This window comes from Lactuca serriola, chromosome 6 (genome assembly GCF_051521515.1).
Source record: "Lactuca serriola cultivar US96UC23 chromosome 6, Lser_US96UC23_V15, whole genome shotgun sequence".
Lineage (NCBI taxonomy): Eukaryota > Viridiplantae > Streptophyta > Magnoliopsida > Asterales > Asteraceae > Lactuca > Lactuca serriola.
Genome location: NC_136413.1, coordinates 75,828,813 through 75,841,814, shown reverse-complemented (window position 1 = coordinate 75,841,814; position 13,002 = coordinate 75,828,813). Strand labels below are relative to the sequence as shown.

Sequence of the window (13,002 nt, the reverse complement as noted above, 5' to 3'; positions counted from 1 at the left end):
TGCTCAACTAAAAATACCTTGAGGGTAAGAGGTTTTCTGCGGATGGCTTCGGAGGGATGCATAAAATGAGAATAGTTCGGGGTAAGTGGGCGAATGTTTATGAGGATTGTGAGTATTTGGAGTATGGGGGTTATTAGGAAAAATTTAGACACAAATGTATGCGTTCCGGTCTTGGCATAATGGATAGGTTAGATTGGAGTTGTCATATGTGATTCTAATGTTTTAAAATTCAGTTTTGCTTGGGGGCAAGCAAAAGTCAAGTGTGGGGTATTTTGATATGTGCATATTTAGTTCATATTAAGTGTAGATTTGTATTCATTTATTAGCTAAATTATTGCATTTCATGGACAAAAGGTACTTAAAAGTGTTTGAATTATGTTTTCAGTCCAAAAGTGAAGCTCGAAAGCAAAAGGAAGCAGGAGAAGCGGTTGAGAGCTCGAGAATGGAATAAAGAAGAAAAACACTAAAAATAACACATGCTCGGCGAGTAGGGTCGACTACTCGGCGAGTCCACACGAATATTCGAGAAGATAAAGACTTGGAGACCCAGAGACTTATCGCATACGGGGACTGAGAGATGGACTCGACGAGTCGGCACCTGACTCGACGAGTCGATTCGTATATATAAAGATAACTTCTCAGAACGATGGGGAAGAATTCTGGAACGATTGAGAAGAGGTTAGCTGCGATTAAAGAGTCAGAAAAACCCCAGAGGACGAAGTTATAAGCTAGAATTCAATTTTGAAGGAGATTTGAGGCAAATTTCATCATTCTGCTTAATCTTTTGTTTTTCATTATGGTTAAACAATTAGAATCTGTTGTTTGCTGTTATTTACTTCAATCATGAGCTAAAACTCTTAAACTTCTGTTTGGGGATACGAAATTGATACTATGGTTTGATTCTTGATAGGATTAATTTAAAGTTGGTGATTTTTGTTATTTTAGCTTGCTAAAGAACCTTATGTGTGAATGATAATTAATTTTCTGTTAATAGGAAGGTAATTGATTAGCATGAACATCTATTAATTATCAACCTCATATGCTATGTGATCACTTTGTCATATGTCTAGGATTAATGAACATGAAACTAGAGTTAATAAGAAAATTGAGTAAATTCATGTGTGAGCTTGTGTGATGACCATCAACAAGAAGTTAATTAAAGAACCAAATTAGTTAACTATTGCAAGTCTAAATTAACCTGAATAATTAATCTAGTGAATTTAATTAAATTAGACAACTAGCCACTGTTTAAGTTAGTTTATTTGCTAAGGATTAGTGTAGTGAATGCGAATCTAATCAATTGAATCGGTAACCAACAAAAGAGTTAATCCATTGCACTATTACCTTGAAATCAACCATAGGATCAATTGAGTTGAACTAAACAGAAGTTCCTTCCCATTATTGAATCTAGTTAATTCTTTGTTTTTCTAAGTTTTAGATTAAGTAATAGTTAGTAAGTTTCTAGTCTTGTAAAACTAGAAGAAAACCCCCTACTTATTAATTAATTTAGATAGAATTAGTTTTTAGTTTTAATTTGTCGTTCCCTGTGTTCGATACCCTACTTATTTAACTATACCACAATTGATAGGTCCACTGCCTTTGTGTGTTTATTCTATAATTAAAAGTAGGTTTAAAACTAAGTGAGTTTGCACACATCAATTACTTTCTTCTAACACATAAATATAAAGTATTTGCTATGAAATACGTGCTATGTGTTTATATATTGTTTGTCTATTTGAGATGGGCATAGAATTGATGTTTTATACAGGTGTTAAATGATTTAAACTGTGTAAGTATTTGTATCTACAAAAATGTTGGGTAGAACATGGGTAGATGGGATAGTTGGTGATTATGGAGTTAGCGCCTGTTGTATAGACCTTGCTGACTATGGAGTTAGCGCCTATTGTATAGACCTTGGTGACTATGGAGTTAGCGCCTATTGTATAAACCTTGGTGACTATGGAGTTAGCGCCTATTGTATAAACCTTGGTGACTATGGAGTTAGCGCCTATTGTATAAACCTTAAACCTTGGTGACTATGGAGTTAGCGCCTATTGTATAAACCTTGGTGACTATGTGACTTGTGTGCCTGTTAAGTGAACCTTGGTGACTATGGAGTTAGCGCCGCTTGAGTAAACCCCGACAACAACATCTGATAACTATGGATTTAGTACCTGATAGATAAACTTTGGTAGCAATGGACTTCGTGCCAATTCCTTAGGTCAATCCTTAGGAATGAATGATTAAAGGATAATTGATTCTTAGGGTAAAACCTTAAGAGTAAAGAAGATAACGGGGATGTGTAATTGGGTTGTTTGTTTAATGATTGAATATAATAATTGTATTAATGTGGGTTGAAAACACTATATGCTCAACAGGCTCCCAAGCCTGACCCACTCATTTTTCTTTGTATCACAGGTATCGATACGAATGTTGCTTTGCAGTGAGAGATTAAAGGAGATGTAAATCAATAGTGTAAATGAATGTATGTTCTGTTTATGCTTATGTATCTGTATCGGAACATGACATCCCGAGGTTTTATTATTAAATGAAAATACATTCTCTTTGAGAAATGTTTTGATAAGTTATTATCATATCTTGTTTTGGGAACAAATTCCGCAACTGTTTTCTTTAAAAGATTACTCTGATTTTAAAAACAAAGCATAAACAAATCGGTCTTTTCTGGCTGTGAAATTGGGGATGTCACAGTTTCCTCCTGGTTTGAATGAGTCGAAGGCACCAATGCCGACCCGTGTATGTTATATGTGCAGATTAGTAGCTAAGTGTGGGCAGGGCCCGTATCTTAGCATTATTTGAGTATGGATATGGAATTGATCGATAGAATTTGTTATACTTGTTGTCTGTGTGATACTTATATGTGTGCTTAGTAGCTGAGTGTGGGCGAGACCCGTATCTCATAGATAGTAGAGTGTGGGTGAGGCCTGTATCTTATAGATAGCTGAGTGTGGGTGAGGCCCGTATCTCATAGATAGCAGAGTGTGGGCGAGGCCCATATCTCATAGATAGTTGAGTGTGGGCGAGGCCTGTATCTCATAGATAGTTGAGTGTGGGCGAGGCCCATATCTCATAGTTAGCGGAGTGTGGGCGAGGCTCGTATCTCCTAATTAGTCGAGTGTGGGTGGGGCCCGTATCTCCTATTAGCATGATTATGTGTATGATATGTGGTAGTTTGGGGGAAATTCACTAAGTTTCATGCTTACAATTTTCAGTTTTGATTTCAGGTACTTCTGGTAGCAAAGGGAAGAGCTCGGGATGACTACATTGCACACACCATGATGTTTAGCCTGTGATGTTTACTTTGATGTTTTGATATGATACTCTGATTTATGTTTTTTTAAAGGGAATGATTTTGAGAAGTATGGATTATTTAATAAATAAAAAAGAAATTTTTTGTCATGATTTTTGGGATGTTACAGGTCTGTTATTGTATTCACTGATGATATCCAGGTCTACTCTAATACTAGGGAGTAACATGAGGAGCATCTGAGGGAGGTTTTAGAGACGTTAAGGAGGGAGAGGGTGTAAGTGAAGTTGTGTAAATGTGAGTTTTAGTTACGTGAGGTGTAGTTTCAGGGGCACATTGTCAACCAGAACAACATTTTGGTCGATCTAACCAAAATTAAGGCGGTGATGCAGTGGGAAGTTTCGAGGTCTCCATCTGAGATTCGAAGTTTCCTAGGTTTAGCAGGGTACTATTGGAGATTCATCCATGATTTCTCCAAGATAGTGGTTCCTTTGACCCAATTGACAAAGAAGACCATCACTTTCCGTTGGGCGCCTGAGCAGTAAGCAACATTTGAGACCCTGAGACAAAGATTGTGTGAGCCTCCGGTTTTGACCTACCAGAGGGTGTTGATGATTTTGTGGTTTATTGTGATGTTTCGATCATGAGTTTAGGTGCAGTGCTCATGTAGTGGGGTCACGTGATTGCGTACGCTTTGAAGCAACTGAAACCTCATGAGGCAAACTACCCTACATACGATTTGGAGTTGAGGGTTGTAGTCTTCGCCCTCAAGATTTGGCAGACTTACTTGTATGGGGTTCATTTTACTATGTAAACAGATCACAAGAGTCTGAGATATCTAATGGACCATCCGAATCAAAACATAACGCAGTGCAGGTGGCTCGATGTGGTGAATGATTATGATTGTGAGATCCTTTATCACTCTGGGAAGGCCAATGCGGTGGCCGATTCTTTGAGACGCAAGACAGCTGGTATTCCTATCCGAGATTTATGCTTAAGGATGACAGTGATTACCCCACTCCTGGAACAAATATGTGGTGTTCAGGTTGAGGCTATGAAAGAGGAGCACCAGACAAGTGAGCACATAGTGGTTCAGGTGTCCTCTCTTTATTATGATAGTTGGGGATTTTTGACCTTGCATCGGAGAGTTTGGGTTCCATATTTGGGTGGTACACATTAGGTTCTGATGGATGAGGCACACAAGCCAATGTTTTCTATTCATCCGGGTGCAACAAAGATGTACAAAGACCTCCGACTTGATTATTGGTGGCCTGCATGAAGCGGGACGTAGCTTGGTATGTGGAGAGGTACTTGACTTGTAGGAAGGTCATGGCTGAGCATCAACGAACTCACGAAAAGTTAGAGCCGTTGGGTATTCTCGTTTGGAAATGGGAAGAAATCATGATGGACTTCAACACGAAGTTACAACAGACAATGCGAAGGGTGGATTCGATTTCGGTCATCGAGGTTCGATTGACCAAGAGTGAATATTTATCCCCATTCAGGAGAGCATCTCTACGAAGAAATTAGCATATATTTATATGAGTGCTCTCAGATCGGGATATTCATTTCACTTTCAGGTTCTGGAAGAGATTTCATGAGGATTTGGGTACTCGACTACACTTTAGCATGACTTTTTACCCACATACTGATGGTTAGAGTGAGCAGACTATCCAAACGCTGGAGGACATGGTTTGGGCATGCATGCTGGATTTTGGTGGAAGTTGGGATACATATCTCCCATTGGCTGAGTTCTCGTACAACAAAAACTACCATGTTAGTATTGATTTGGGATGCTCTATTGGAGGAAGTGTTAGATCCCGATTTGTTAGGGTGAGGTCAATCAACGAGTCATAGGGAGTACAGATGTGGTACTCCAAACTACTGAGTTAATTTAGCAGGTGCACGGGAGGTTGCAGACTATGTAGAGTCAGCAGAAGAGCTATGTAGATCGGCGACGTTCCGATCTTGATTTTCGGGTTGGTGACATGGTTCTTCTGAAGGTGTCACCTTGGAAAGGTGTCATTCGATTTCGGAAGCAGTTCAAGTTGGGCCCTAAGTATATTGGTCCCTTCTGGGTTGTTGCCTGGGTAGACAAGGTTGCGTACTGTTTGGATTTACCCGACGAGCTTAGTCAGATTCATAGAACTTTCCACGTCTCTCAACTGCTGAATTGTTTGGTTGATGATTCCGTAGTAGTTCCATTGGAGGATATTCATGTGGACAAGCGTCTAAACTATGTAGAAAGATTGGTTGTGATCCTCAACATGAAAATGAAGACTCTGCGAAACAAATAATTGGGTTTAGTAAATGTGCAATGACAGCACTGGAGGGGACCAGAGTGGACATAGGAGCCTAAGGAGGAGATGAGAGAGCATTACTCGGAGTTATTTGCAGCAACATGGTTTAAAGAGGAAGTCTAATTCAAGCGGGGGAGAGTTGTAACATCTAAATCATGAGGTATATTTTAATTATTAAGTTTGGATATTTGGAGATGTCACGACGTGGTGAAGGCACCACCATGACATGGCGAGGAACATTTGGACGCGAATTTAATTTAACCTGCCACGGCGTGGCAGCTATGAGCCATGACGTGCCCACTGCTGGTGACTTAAACCCCAATTTTCTTGGTTTTGCACCTTATTTAAAGGAATGGGGAGGCTAGGGTTTGCTCATCCTCAGCCTTCATCACTACCCTAAGCCCTGAAGAAACCCTAATTATTTTCCTCCATTGTTGAAGTTCATTTTGGTGCTTTTGGAAGATTTTGAAGGAAGAAGAAAGAAAAAGTGAGCAAATATCCAACAAGAAAGTTTTCATTTCTCATTATAGCACACTTTTGGACCTCTATAAGTGTCTAAGACTCAAGATTTATGTTGTTTGGTTGCTAGATCTTGATTTTGTTCCATATTCTTCTTATTCTTGATAGTTAGGGTGATAAGATCTTATAAAGTTTGTAAGTTTATGAATCTCTGAGACATTTGGAGTAATTGATGGTTTTGATCTGAAGTATGGATGAATTTTGAGTCATGCATGAGATTTTTGGTCATAACCCTTATTCTGACCTAATATGATTTCAAGACATGCATTGGACATGCATATCTGTAAAGCACCAATTTTTATGTTAGTCTTGGTGTTAGAAACTCTTCTGGAATTAATGGACTAAGAACTTTATAGATTAAGTGTTTAAATGTTAATTCCATGTCATGTTTTGTCTTTTTGGATCTTGGGTTTTAGATCTTGATCTCTTGGAGGGTCTTAAGAGATAAAGTTGGAAACTTTATCCATCTAGACCATAGGATGGACCAGATCTGAGATTTGGAGCTCTTCAGATATGAAGAAACGGCTTAACCTATTAAGCAGTTAAGAGCCCAATGCCCATGGCGTGACCTTAGGGTGCTACGGCGTGGCATCTAGGAAATCCTTGTATGTTTTGTCGTTTGTGGGCCATGGCATGGTCATAGATGGCCACAACGTAGCGGCCGACTAAAGTCAACTTTGACCATTGACCTTGACCGTTGACTTTTGGTCAAACTCCTAGTTTTGGAAGGAGGGATAAGGGTTTACCTTGTGTGGCCGTATAGGTGGTGTATATCATTTGTATTTTTGGCAACGAGAACAGTAACAATTGATTATCGTCTGAGAGGTGAGTCTTCTCACTGTATTGTAGGATAGTAGGTGTCATTATATGCTTGTTGTCTTCATGACTCTTGTTGATATGCTTGTATGCTATATGTATGTGGGGGTAAAATAGACCTGGGGGTGAAATAGACCCGTTCGGTAGAAAAACACCGATTAGTTGATAAAGACTCGGGGGTGAAATAGACTCGTTCGGTTGAAAAACACCGATTGCGTTGAAATAGACTCGGGGTGAAATAGACCCGAGGGTGAAATAGACCCGTTATAGCTTCAAGATGATATGTATATATGGTATGCGTTATTTTGGGGAACTCACTAAACTTTATGCTTATATTTTCATGTTTATGTTTGAGGTAGTTCTGGTTCCAAAGGGAAGAGTTGGACATGATTGCATCACATCCACTAGTATTCTGCATTCTATGACTTATTTTGTACTATGATAACTATTTGATATATTTTTATACTTTGAAGGGTTTTTGGAATGAATGAATAATTGTTTTGGCTGACTTAACTTTTTTTTACTTAGTAATTTTGGGACGTTATAAAAGTACTATGTATTTTGAGCCAAACACACATATACGTACATGAGAGTTCATTGTATTACAGACTCGTTTGTCGGTTGTAGGGTACGTTTTGTAATGAACTAACGATACATATCCAGATTATTGGTGAGAAGAAAGCCTAAATATTGACAAAAATACTAAAGTACGTATTTTTAGCAGTAAAACATAATCCATTCCGAAAAAGTTCATCGATGCCAGACTAGGGTCCTTCATTCCGACGTATTGTTTTAGACTATAAAAAACGGTAAAATGTTAAATAACACGTATTAAGTAGAAAGAACATACGCACAACACCACATCTTCATCGTTCAAATCCACTACTCTAAAAAATGAGAGCGTTTAGAATCCAACTCCAAAATGGGGTGAGTACCACATATGAAGAGACCACTAACCCGAACGGGTACCCAACGAAATTCAAGCCCGAAACAACCCATTTAAGAATCATGTATCATTTTTGTAAACAACATAAAATGAAATTATTTTCTTTAACTCATGTTAACTATGGTCATATATGTAGTATCCATTATATTTCTTTTGGTGGACATGTAGAGAAGTCCAGCCCAAATATCAGGTTGACCCAAAAACCACATACCAATACAGATCCGATCGGGTCGAATATAAATACCAATCAATCACTCACCTCCGGTTCCCGTAAGGAACCACACAGGGGAGCGACAAAGCTCCAGAGGAAAGGACCTGCAACCCGATCTCCGTCGTTCTTCACTGGATTAATCATTTCCGGTAAGTATATTCTCTTTCCAGCTCGAATGTAGCGCTGATATGTGCGAATAACTTGTCAAAACTAGGGCATCATTCATGTTTTCCAAATGTGCTGCTCTAATTTTGTCAACACTTACGTGCTGATTGCTCCGTTTAATCCATTGCTTGTGCGTAGATATAAGTGTTGTTGTTTGATAAGAATTGAAGCTAAGTTTTCGATATGCGTTTTGAGTTTTGCGTTTTAAGGGTTTAATGGTGTTGAACAAAAGAGAATACAGTTACTTTGTGATAACGATTGCGAATCCGTTTTAACTTTAATCATTGATTATGTTAACCTTTTCTTTTGTGTATTTTCAATCTGCTATATCCCTCTAAATGGCCCAATTTTATATAAGCATACACCTAATTTCTCTATTTTTGTGACATTTATGTGCTTCTGCTTCTTTACGTTAAGCATCTGCCAATGCACACAATAGCAACATGAGTACAAAGGTTCAACCAATATCAATGGAGGACACCATTCAAACTTCCATAACAACCACTTCATCTGTATCATCAACAGTAAGCCCAAAGGTCTCCTTGTTCTCAAAAAAATCCGGATTCGTAATACCAAAAAACAAGCTATCAGGCTCCTTAGTACCCATCTTCCGAGGCAACAAAAAGCCAGGTGGCGCTGACGTGGCAAATGAAGAAAGCACAAAACAAGTGCTGAGAAAAACAAAATGGGGCCCGGATTTGACACAAGATTCTTTTGTCAAAAAGGGAAGAGCTTCAGCATATCAGGTACTTCAAAAGTCAAAAATCATATCTTTTCTTTTTTCTCCATGATGCTTTTCTATGTGATTTTAATGGCTGTTTGATAGTTGTGGATTGAGTCATATTCATTCACTCAATAAGAAACATATCAAACAGCCTCTTAGTGTTATTATGTCCATTTCATTTCTAATATTTGGTCACATAGATAGAATCATGTTTCTTTATCTGGAGGCATTTGTAGCCCCTTTTTTCCAGGTGTCTCTTAATGATATTGTTGCATCTGTACAACAATATTTGAGCAGACTAGATTGGATCAAATTACACAACAACTTAATTCAGGAATCATGGAGTCAAGTGATGATCATAATTCAACAAACAACCAAACTCTCGAGGTTAAAAATCTTTTCTATACTCTTGAATTCTTTATGTTATATTGTTATTTGAAATTTGAAGCTAAAAGTATAGTATTCAATGCAGAAATTAGAGTTGTTAGAACTTGAAAGGCGTGAGGTTATTGGTAAGTTTAACTTAAATAATACTTTTTCAAGGTTATTACTTGTTACATTAGCTTTTAAATTTTATATAATGATGTGTGAATTCTTTTTTTATGATTTACAGGAGAAATACTTAAACTGAATCCAAGCTACAAGGCTCCAGCTGATTATAAGCCATTGTTAAAGGAGGCTAAAGTTGTAATTCCCGTGAGTTCAATTTTACATTTTTTTTTCATTCATGATGTTTGACTTATTTGAACTCTTGTATTTTTTTATTTATAGATTAAAGAATATCCCGAACGCAATTTTAGTGGGGTAATATTTTCGGGTGATACTTTAAAGCGAATGGAAAAGGTAATTGCTACATTATGCTATATAAATTTTTAAAATTTGTTAATATTATTAATACTTTAAAAATTTTTGTTATAATTTATTATTTATCTATTAGGAAACTGGGGCAAAATTACGGGTTTATGGTATGAAATCAGATACAAAGAAAGAGGTAATGTTATTTTTATTTTTTATTTTTTTAAATTACCCTTTTGTCCTAATTATTAAACCCTAAATGGGTTTTAGATTGCTATTTAATTATTTATTAACTCTTTATTTTTTTTGGTTAAAATTAGAGTGAGATAACTTCATATGATGAAAATAAAGCTGATTATGAAGAGTTGTCAGTTTTTGTCACTGCTGAAACTTATGAGAAGGTTGATGCTGCAGTTTCCATGATTGAGATACTAATCACACAAGTTTCAGTAAGTTTGAAAGTTTCAATTTTGACCCTGATAATATATTTTTTTTTTACAAATTTAGTCCCTATAATCAGACCTTTTTTTATTTAGGCAAACACTGAACCTGAACCTACAGAAGTTCCAGTTTCTGAAGATAACCCAACCATGGTTAGTGTAACCCAAGATCCAAATCCACCTTCCTCTGTAAACCAAACACCACCATTACCTCAGTTTCCTCAATACCCTAATCAATGGCTTCCAAACTTGTCAGTTTCAGCCCCTCATTTTTCAAATTTGTCAGTTTCAACCCCTTCAAATTCTGCCCCCATACAATCCCAACCGCTTCACCGACCACCAAATATGGGTTATGGGGGCCCACCCAGGAACCCTATGCCACCTGTACAAGGTGCGCCACGTCAGCATAATTTTTCATCCCCAAATATGCGGCCAATGGGGTCGCCTATTCCTCGACCTTTGACCTCTGGTGGTTGGTCTCAACTGCCGGCTGCCCCACAGATGATGATTCGACCACCGCCGCCACCGCCACCACCGGTTAGGTCAATGCTGCCGCCATCTATAAGGCAGCAGCCGCCCATGACCGCCTTAAGACCACAACCACCAAGTTCTAACGATTTCACCTTTCAAACCCACCGCCCACCACCGCTCTCCTCTCAGCCACTTCCGAGGCCAGGGTCTCAATTCATGCCGCCACCTCAACCGTCGTTCCGGCCAGGACCACCACCGCCGCCTATGATGCAACAAGGGTTTCATAGGCCACAGAATAGCCATCAAATGGGCGGTCCATCGGACAGGCGGCCGGTTTTTTCCGGTCATGGTCCACCACCACCTGCCGCTAGGCAGTTTGGTCCACCAGCCAACTTTTTGCCGCCAAGGCCTGGCAACTTTGGACAAGTTCCACAAAATCATCATCCGGCAATGGGATTTCGGCCCCAGAACTTTTTGCCTCCAAATCAGCAGTTACGTGGCAATGCACCGTATCCTTTGGGTAGGCCAAGTCATCAATCTGTGCCACGTCAGCAGATATATGATCCGTTTTCGCCTAGTGCTGGCCCACATAAGTCTGGGAATCCTCAAAATATAAGGAAACAGGAGAGTGATCCTGAGTATGATGACTTGATGGCATCTGTTGGAGTCAAGTGATCTATAAAAACAGTTGTTGATTTGGTTGCAATTGGAATATAGAAAGGCTTTTGATGAGGTGACTCTGACTATTTACTTGTAGAAACGCTTGATCTGTTCTTAAATTGTAATACGAGAGAAACGTAGATGAGTATGTTATTTTTTGCATGGTTTCAAGATGGAAAAGTTTGTTGATTTGGGGATTTTTATGCTGTGAATTGGTAAAAAAAATATCATGTATTTACTAGCGGATTCAAAACTAGCAATTAGCTGAAAGCTGAAATTTGTAAGTAGCTATTATTTATTTATTTATTTTTTAATGTGTAAAAATTACGCAAAAACTAAAACCTAAAAGCTCTGTAAAACTATTTTGGATGAAGAGCTTTTTGTTTAAAATAAAGATTAATATCTTTCTATAATCTTTTGTGAACAAACAAATTCAGTCTTTCGGCTTTCCACCATACTTACCATTTTGTGGATCTGTTCTTTAAAGGGGCTGAAATGCCAAGTCATTTTATTTATAATAAAGTTTTAATCCAGATCGTTAGACAAAATATGTCACGTAAGCAGGTTAAAGGCCATAGTCCGTTAAAACAAAACTAAAATAGACAAATTTTGAAAATTTGTTACGTAAATAGTGTTTTGGTCATAATTAGTAGTTTTCTAAAGTTTAACCAGTACATACAATATGATATTAGGTTAAAGGAGACCGTCGTTGGGGGTGAAGCTCCTTGGGGGGCCGACGGGCTGGACATGAAGAGAACTGTCAATGCTGTTGATTTGATGAATCTTCTTCCACAATTATGTGACTCGCAGAGTGAACTCCTTTTGCTTCGATCATGTATGGACATTGCAAAATTTTTCTTTGGTTTTAGAACATGCCAACCTATGTACATAAAGGAGGCAACTTTGTTCTTTGACAAAGAATTGTGCGGGTCTATCGAGGATATGATGGTTTGTGGAGGCCCTTTTTTTAGTGACATCAAGTGGCGTTGACTTTTTTACCTATTCGTTTCGGTGGTTTGGGTTTGTACTCAACATATGAGGTTTCCGCATACGTGTTTCGGTGGTTTGGGTTTGTACCACATCTTACGTCATAGTGGCATATGTGGTATGAACTTTGATTACCTTTGTGCTTTGACCCGTCTTCGCGATACGAATCCGAGATTCGACTGTAGCGCTTTCACTAATAAGGACAATTCCCCCCTAAATCCCAAAAACCATTGGTGTCTGCCCTTTTTAGCAACATTGTCAAAGATATGGAAGTCGACTTAGACATGACTGTTAGACAGAAAGCAGTTTTTGACTGTCTTCGAGCATCTCATGCTCAGGATTTTCTGCTAACTATTCTTTTTGATGACCTCGACCAACATGTCTCATGTGGAATAATATACTACCCTTCGACACCGCCTCATGATTCCTTTATTCCCAATTGACGAGATATGCCCAGTTTACTGCAAGACATGTTTGGACACCTTTGGGGAACATACAATTCATTGTAGAAAGCTCCCTCGCTTCAAATACTGACGTGATATGGTTATGGATGTTCTCTTTGATGTCTGTCAGCTTGTTGGTATTTCTGTGAAGAAAGAAGCATCTGTGGAGGACCCCCTGGATGGAAGATCCACACTCAGACCGACTGACATTTTTGTCTTTGGATTGCTAGGAGGGAATCAAGCTTGTGTGGATCTTAATG

General features: G+C 38.5%; 1 protein-coding gene across 3 annotated transcripts; it reads left to right on the top strand.

Annotated features, from left to right (window-relative positions):
* The first annotated feature begins 8,016 nt into the window (after positions 1-8,016).
* Positions 8,017-11,501, top strand: LOC145059149 (RNA-binding KH domain-containing protein). Of its 3 annotated transcripts, XM_079007012.1 has the most exons (9): positions 8,017-8,206; positions 8,640-8,968; positions 9,244-9,333; positions 9,419-9,458; positions 9,560-9,642; positions 9,718-9,789; positions 9,884-9,937; positions 10,062-10,190; positions 10,278-11,501. In XM_079007012.1, the coding sequence occupies exons 2-9, from the start codon at positions 8,666-8,668 to the stop codon at positions 11,325-11,327; spliced, it is 1,821 nt and encodes a 606-aa protein (XP_078863138.1). In that variant the 5' UTR covers positions 8,017-8,206; positions 8,640-8,665; the 3' UTR covers positions 11,328-11,501. The 3 variants fall into 3 exon arrangements, with proteins under 3 accessions (XP_078863138.1, XP_078863139.1, XP_078863140.1); XM_079007013.1 differs by lacking the exon at positions 8,017-8,206 and having other exon boundaries at positions 8,830-8,968; positions 9,183-9,333; XM_079007014.1 differs by lacking the exon at positions 8,017-8,206 and having other exon boundaries at positions 8,831-8,968; positions 9,173-9,333.
* Positions 11,502-13,002: the final 1,501 nt, after the last annotated feature.

What these genes read in the sequence shown, in the direction of transcription:
- LOC145059149 (XM_079007012.1), top strand. Translation starts at nt 8,666, where the DNA reads ATGAGTACAAAGGTTCAACCAATATCAATGGAGGACACCATTCAAACT. An exon ending in CTTTAAAGCGAATGGAAAAG is followed by an intron (nt 9,790 to 9,883) that starts GTAATTGCTACA and finishes TTTATCTATTAG; the next exon opens with GAAACTGGGGCAAAATTACG. An exon ending in AATCAGATACAAAGAAAGAG is followed by an intron (nt 9,938 to 10,061) that starts GTAATGTTATTT and finishes GGTTAAAATTAG; the next exon opens with AGTGAGATAACTTCATATGA.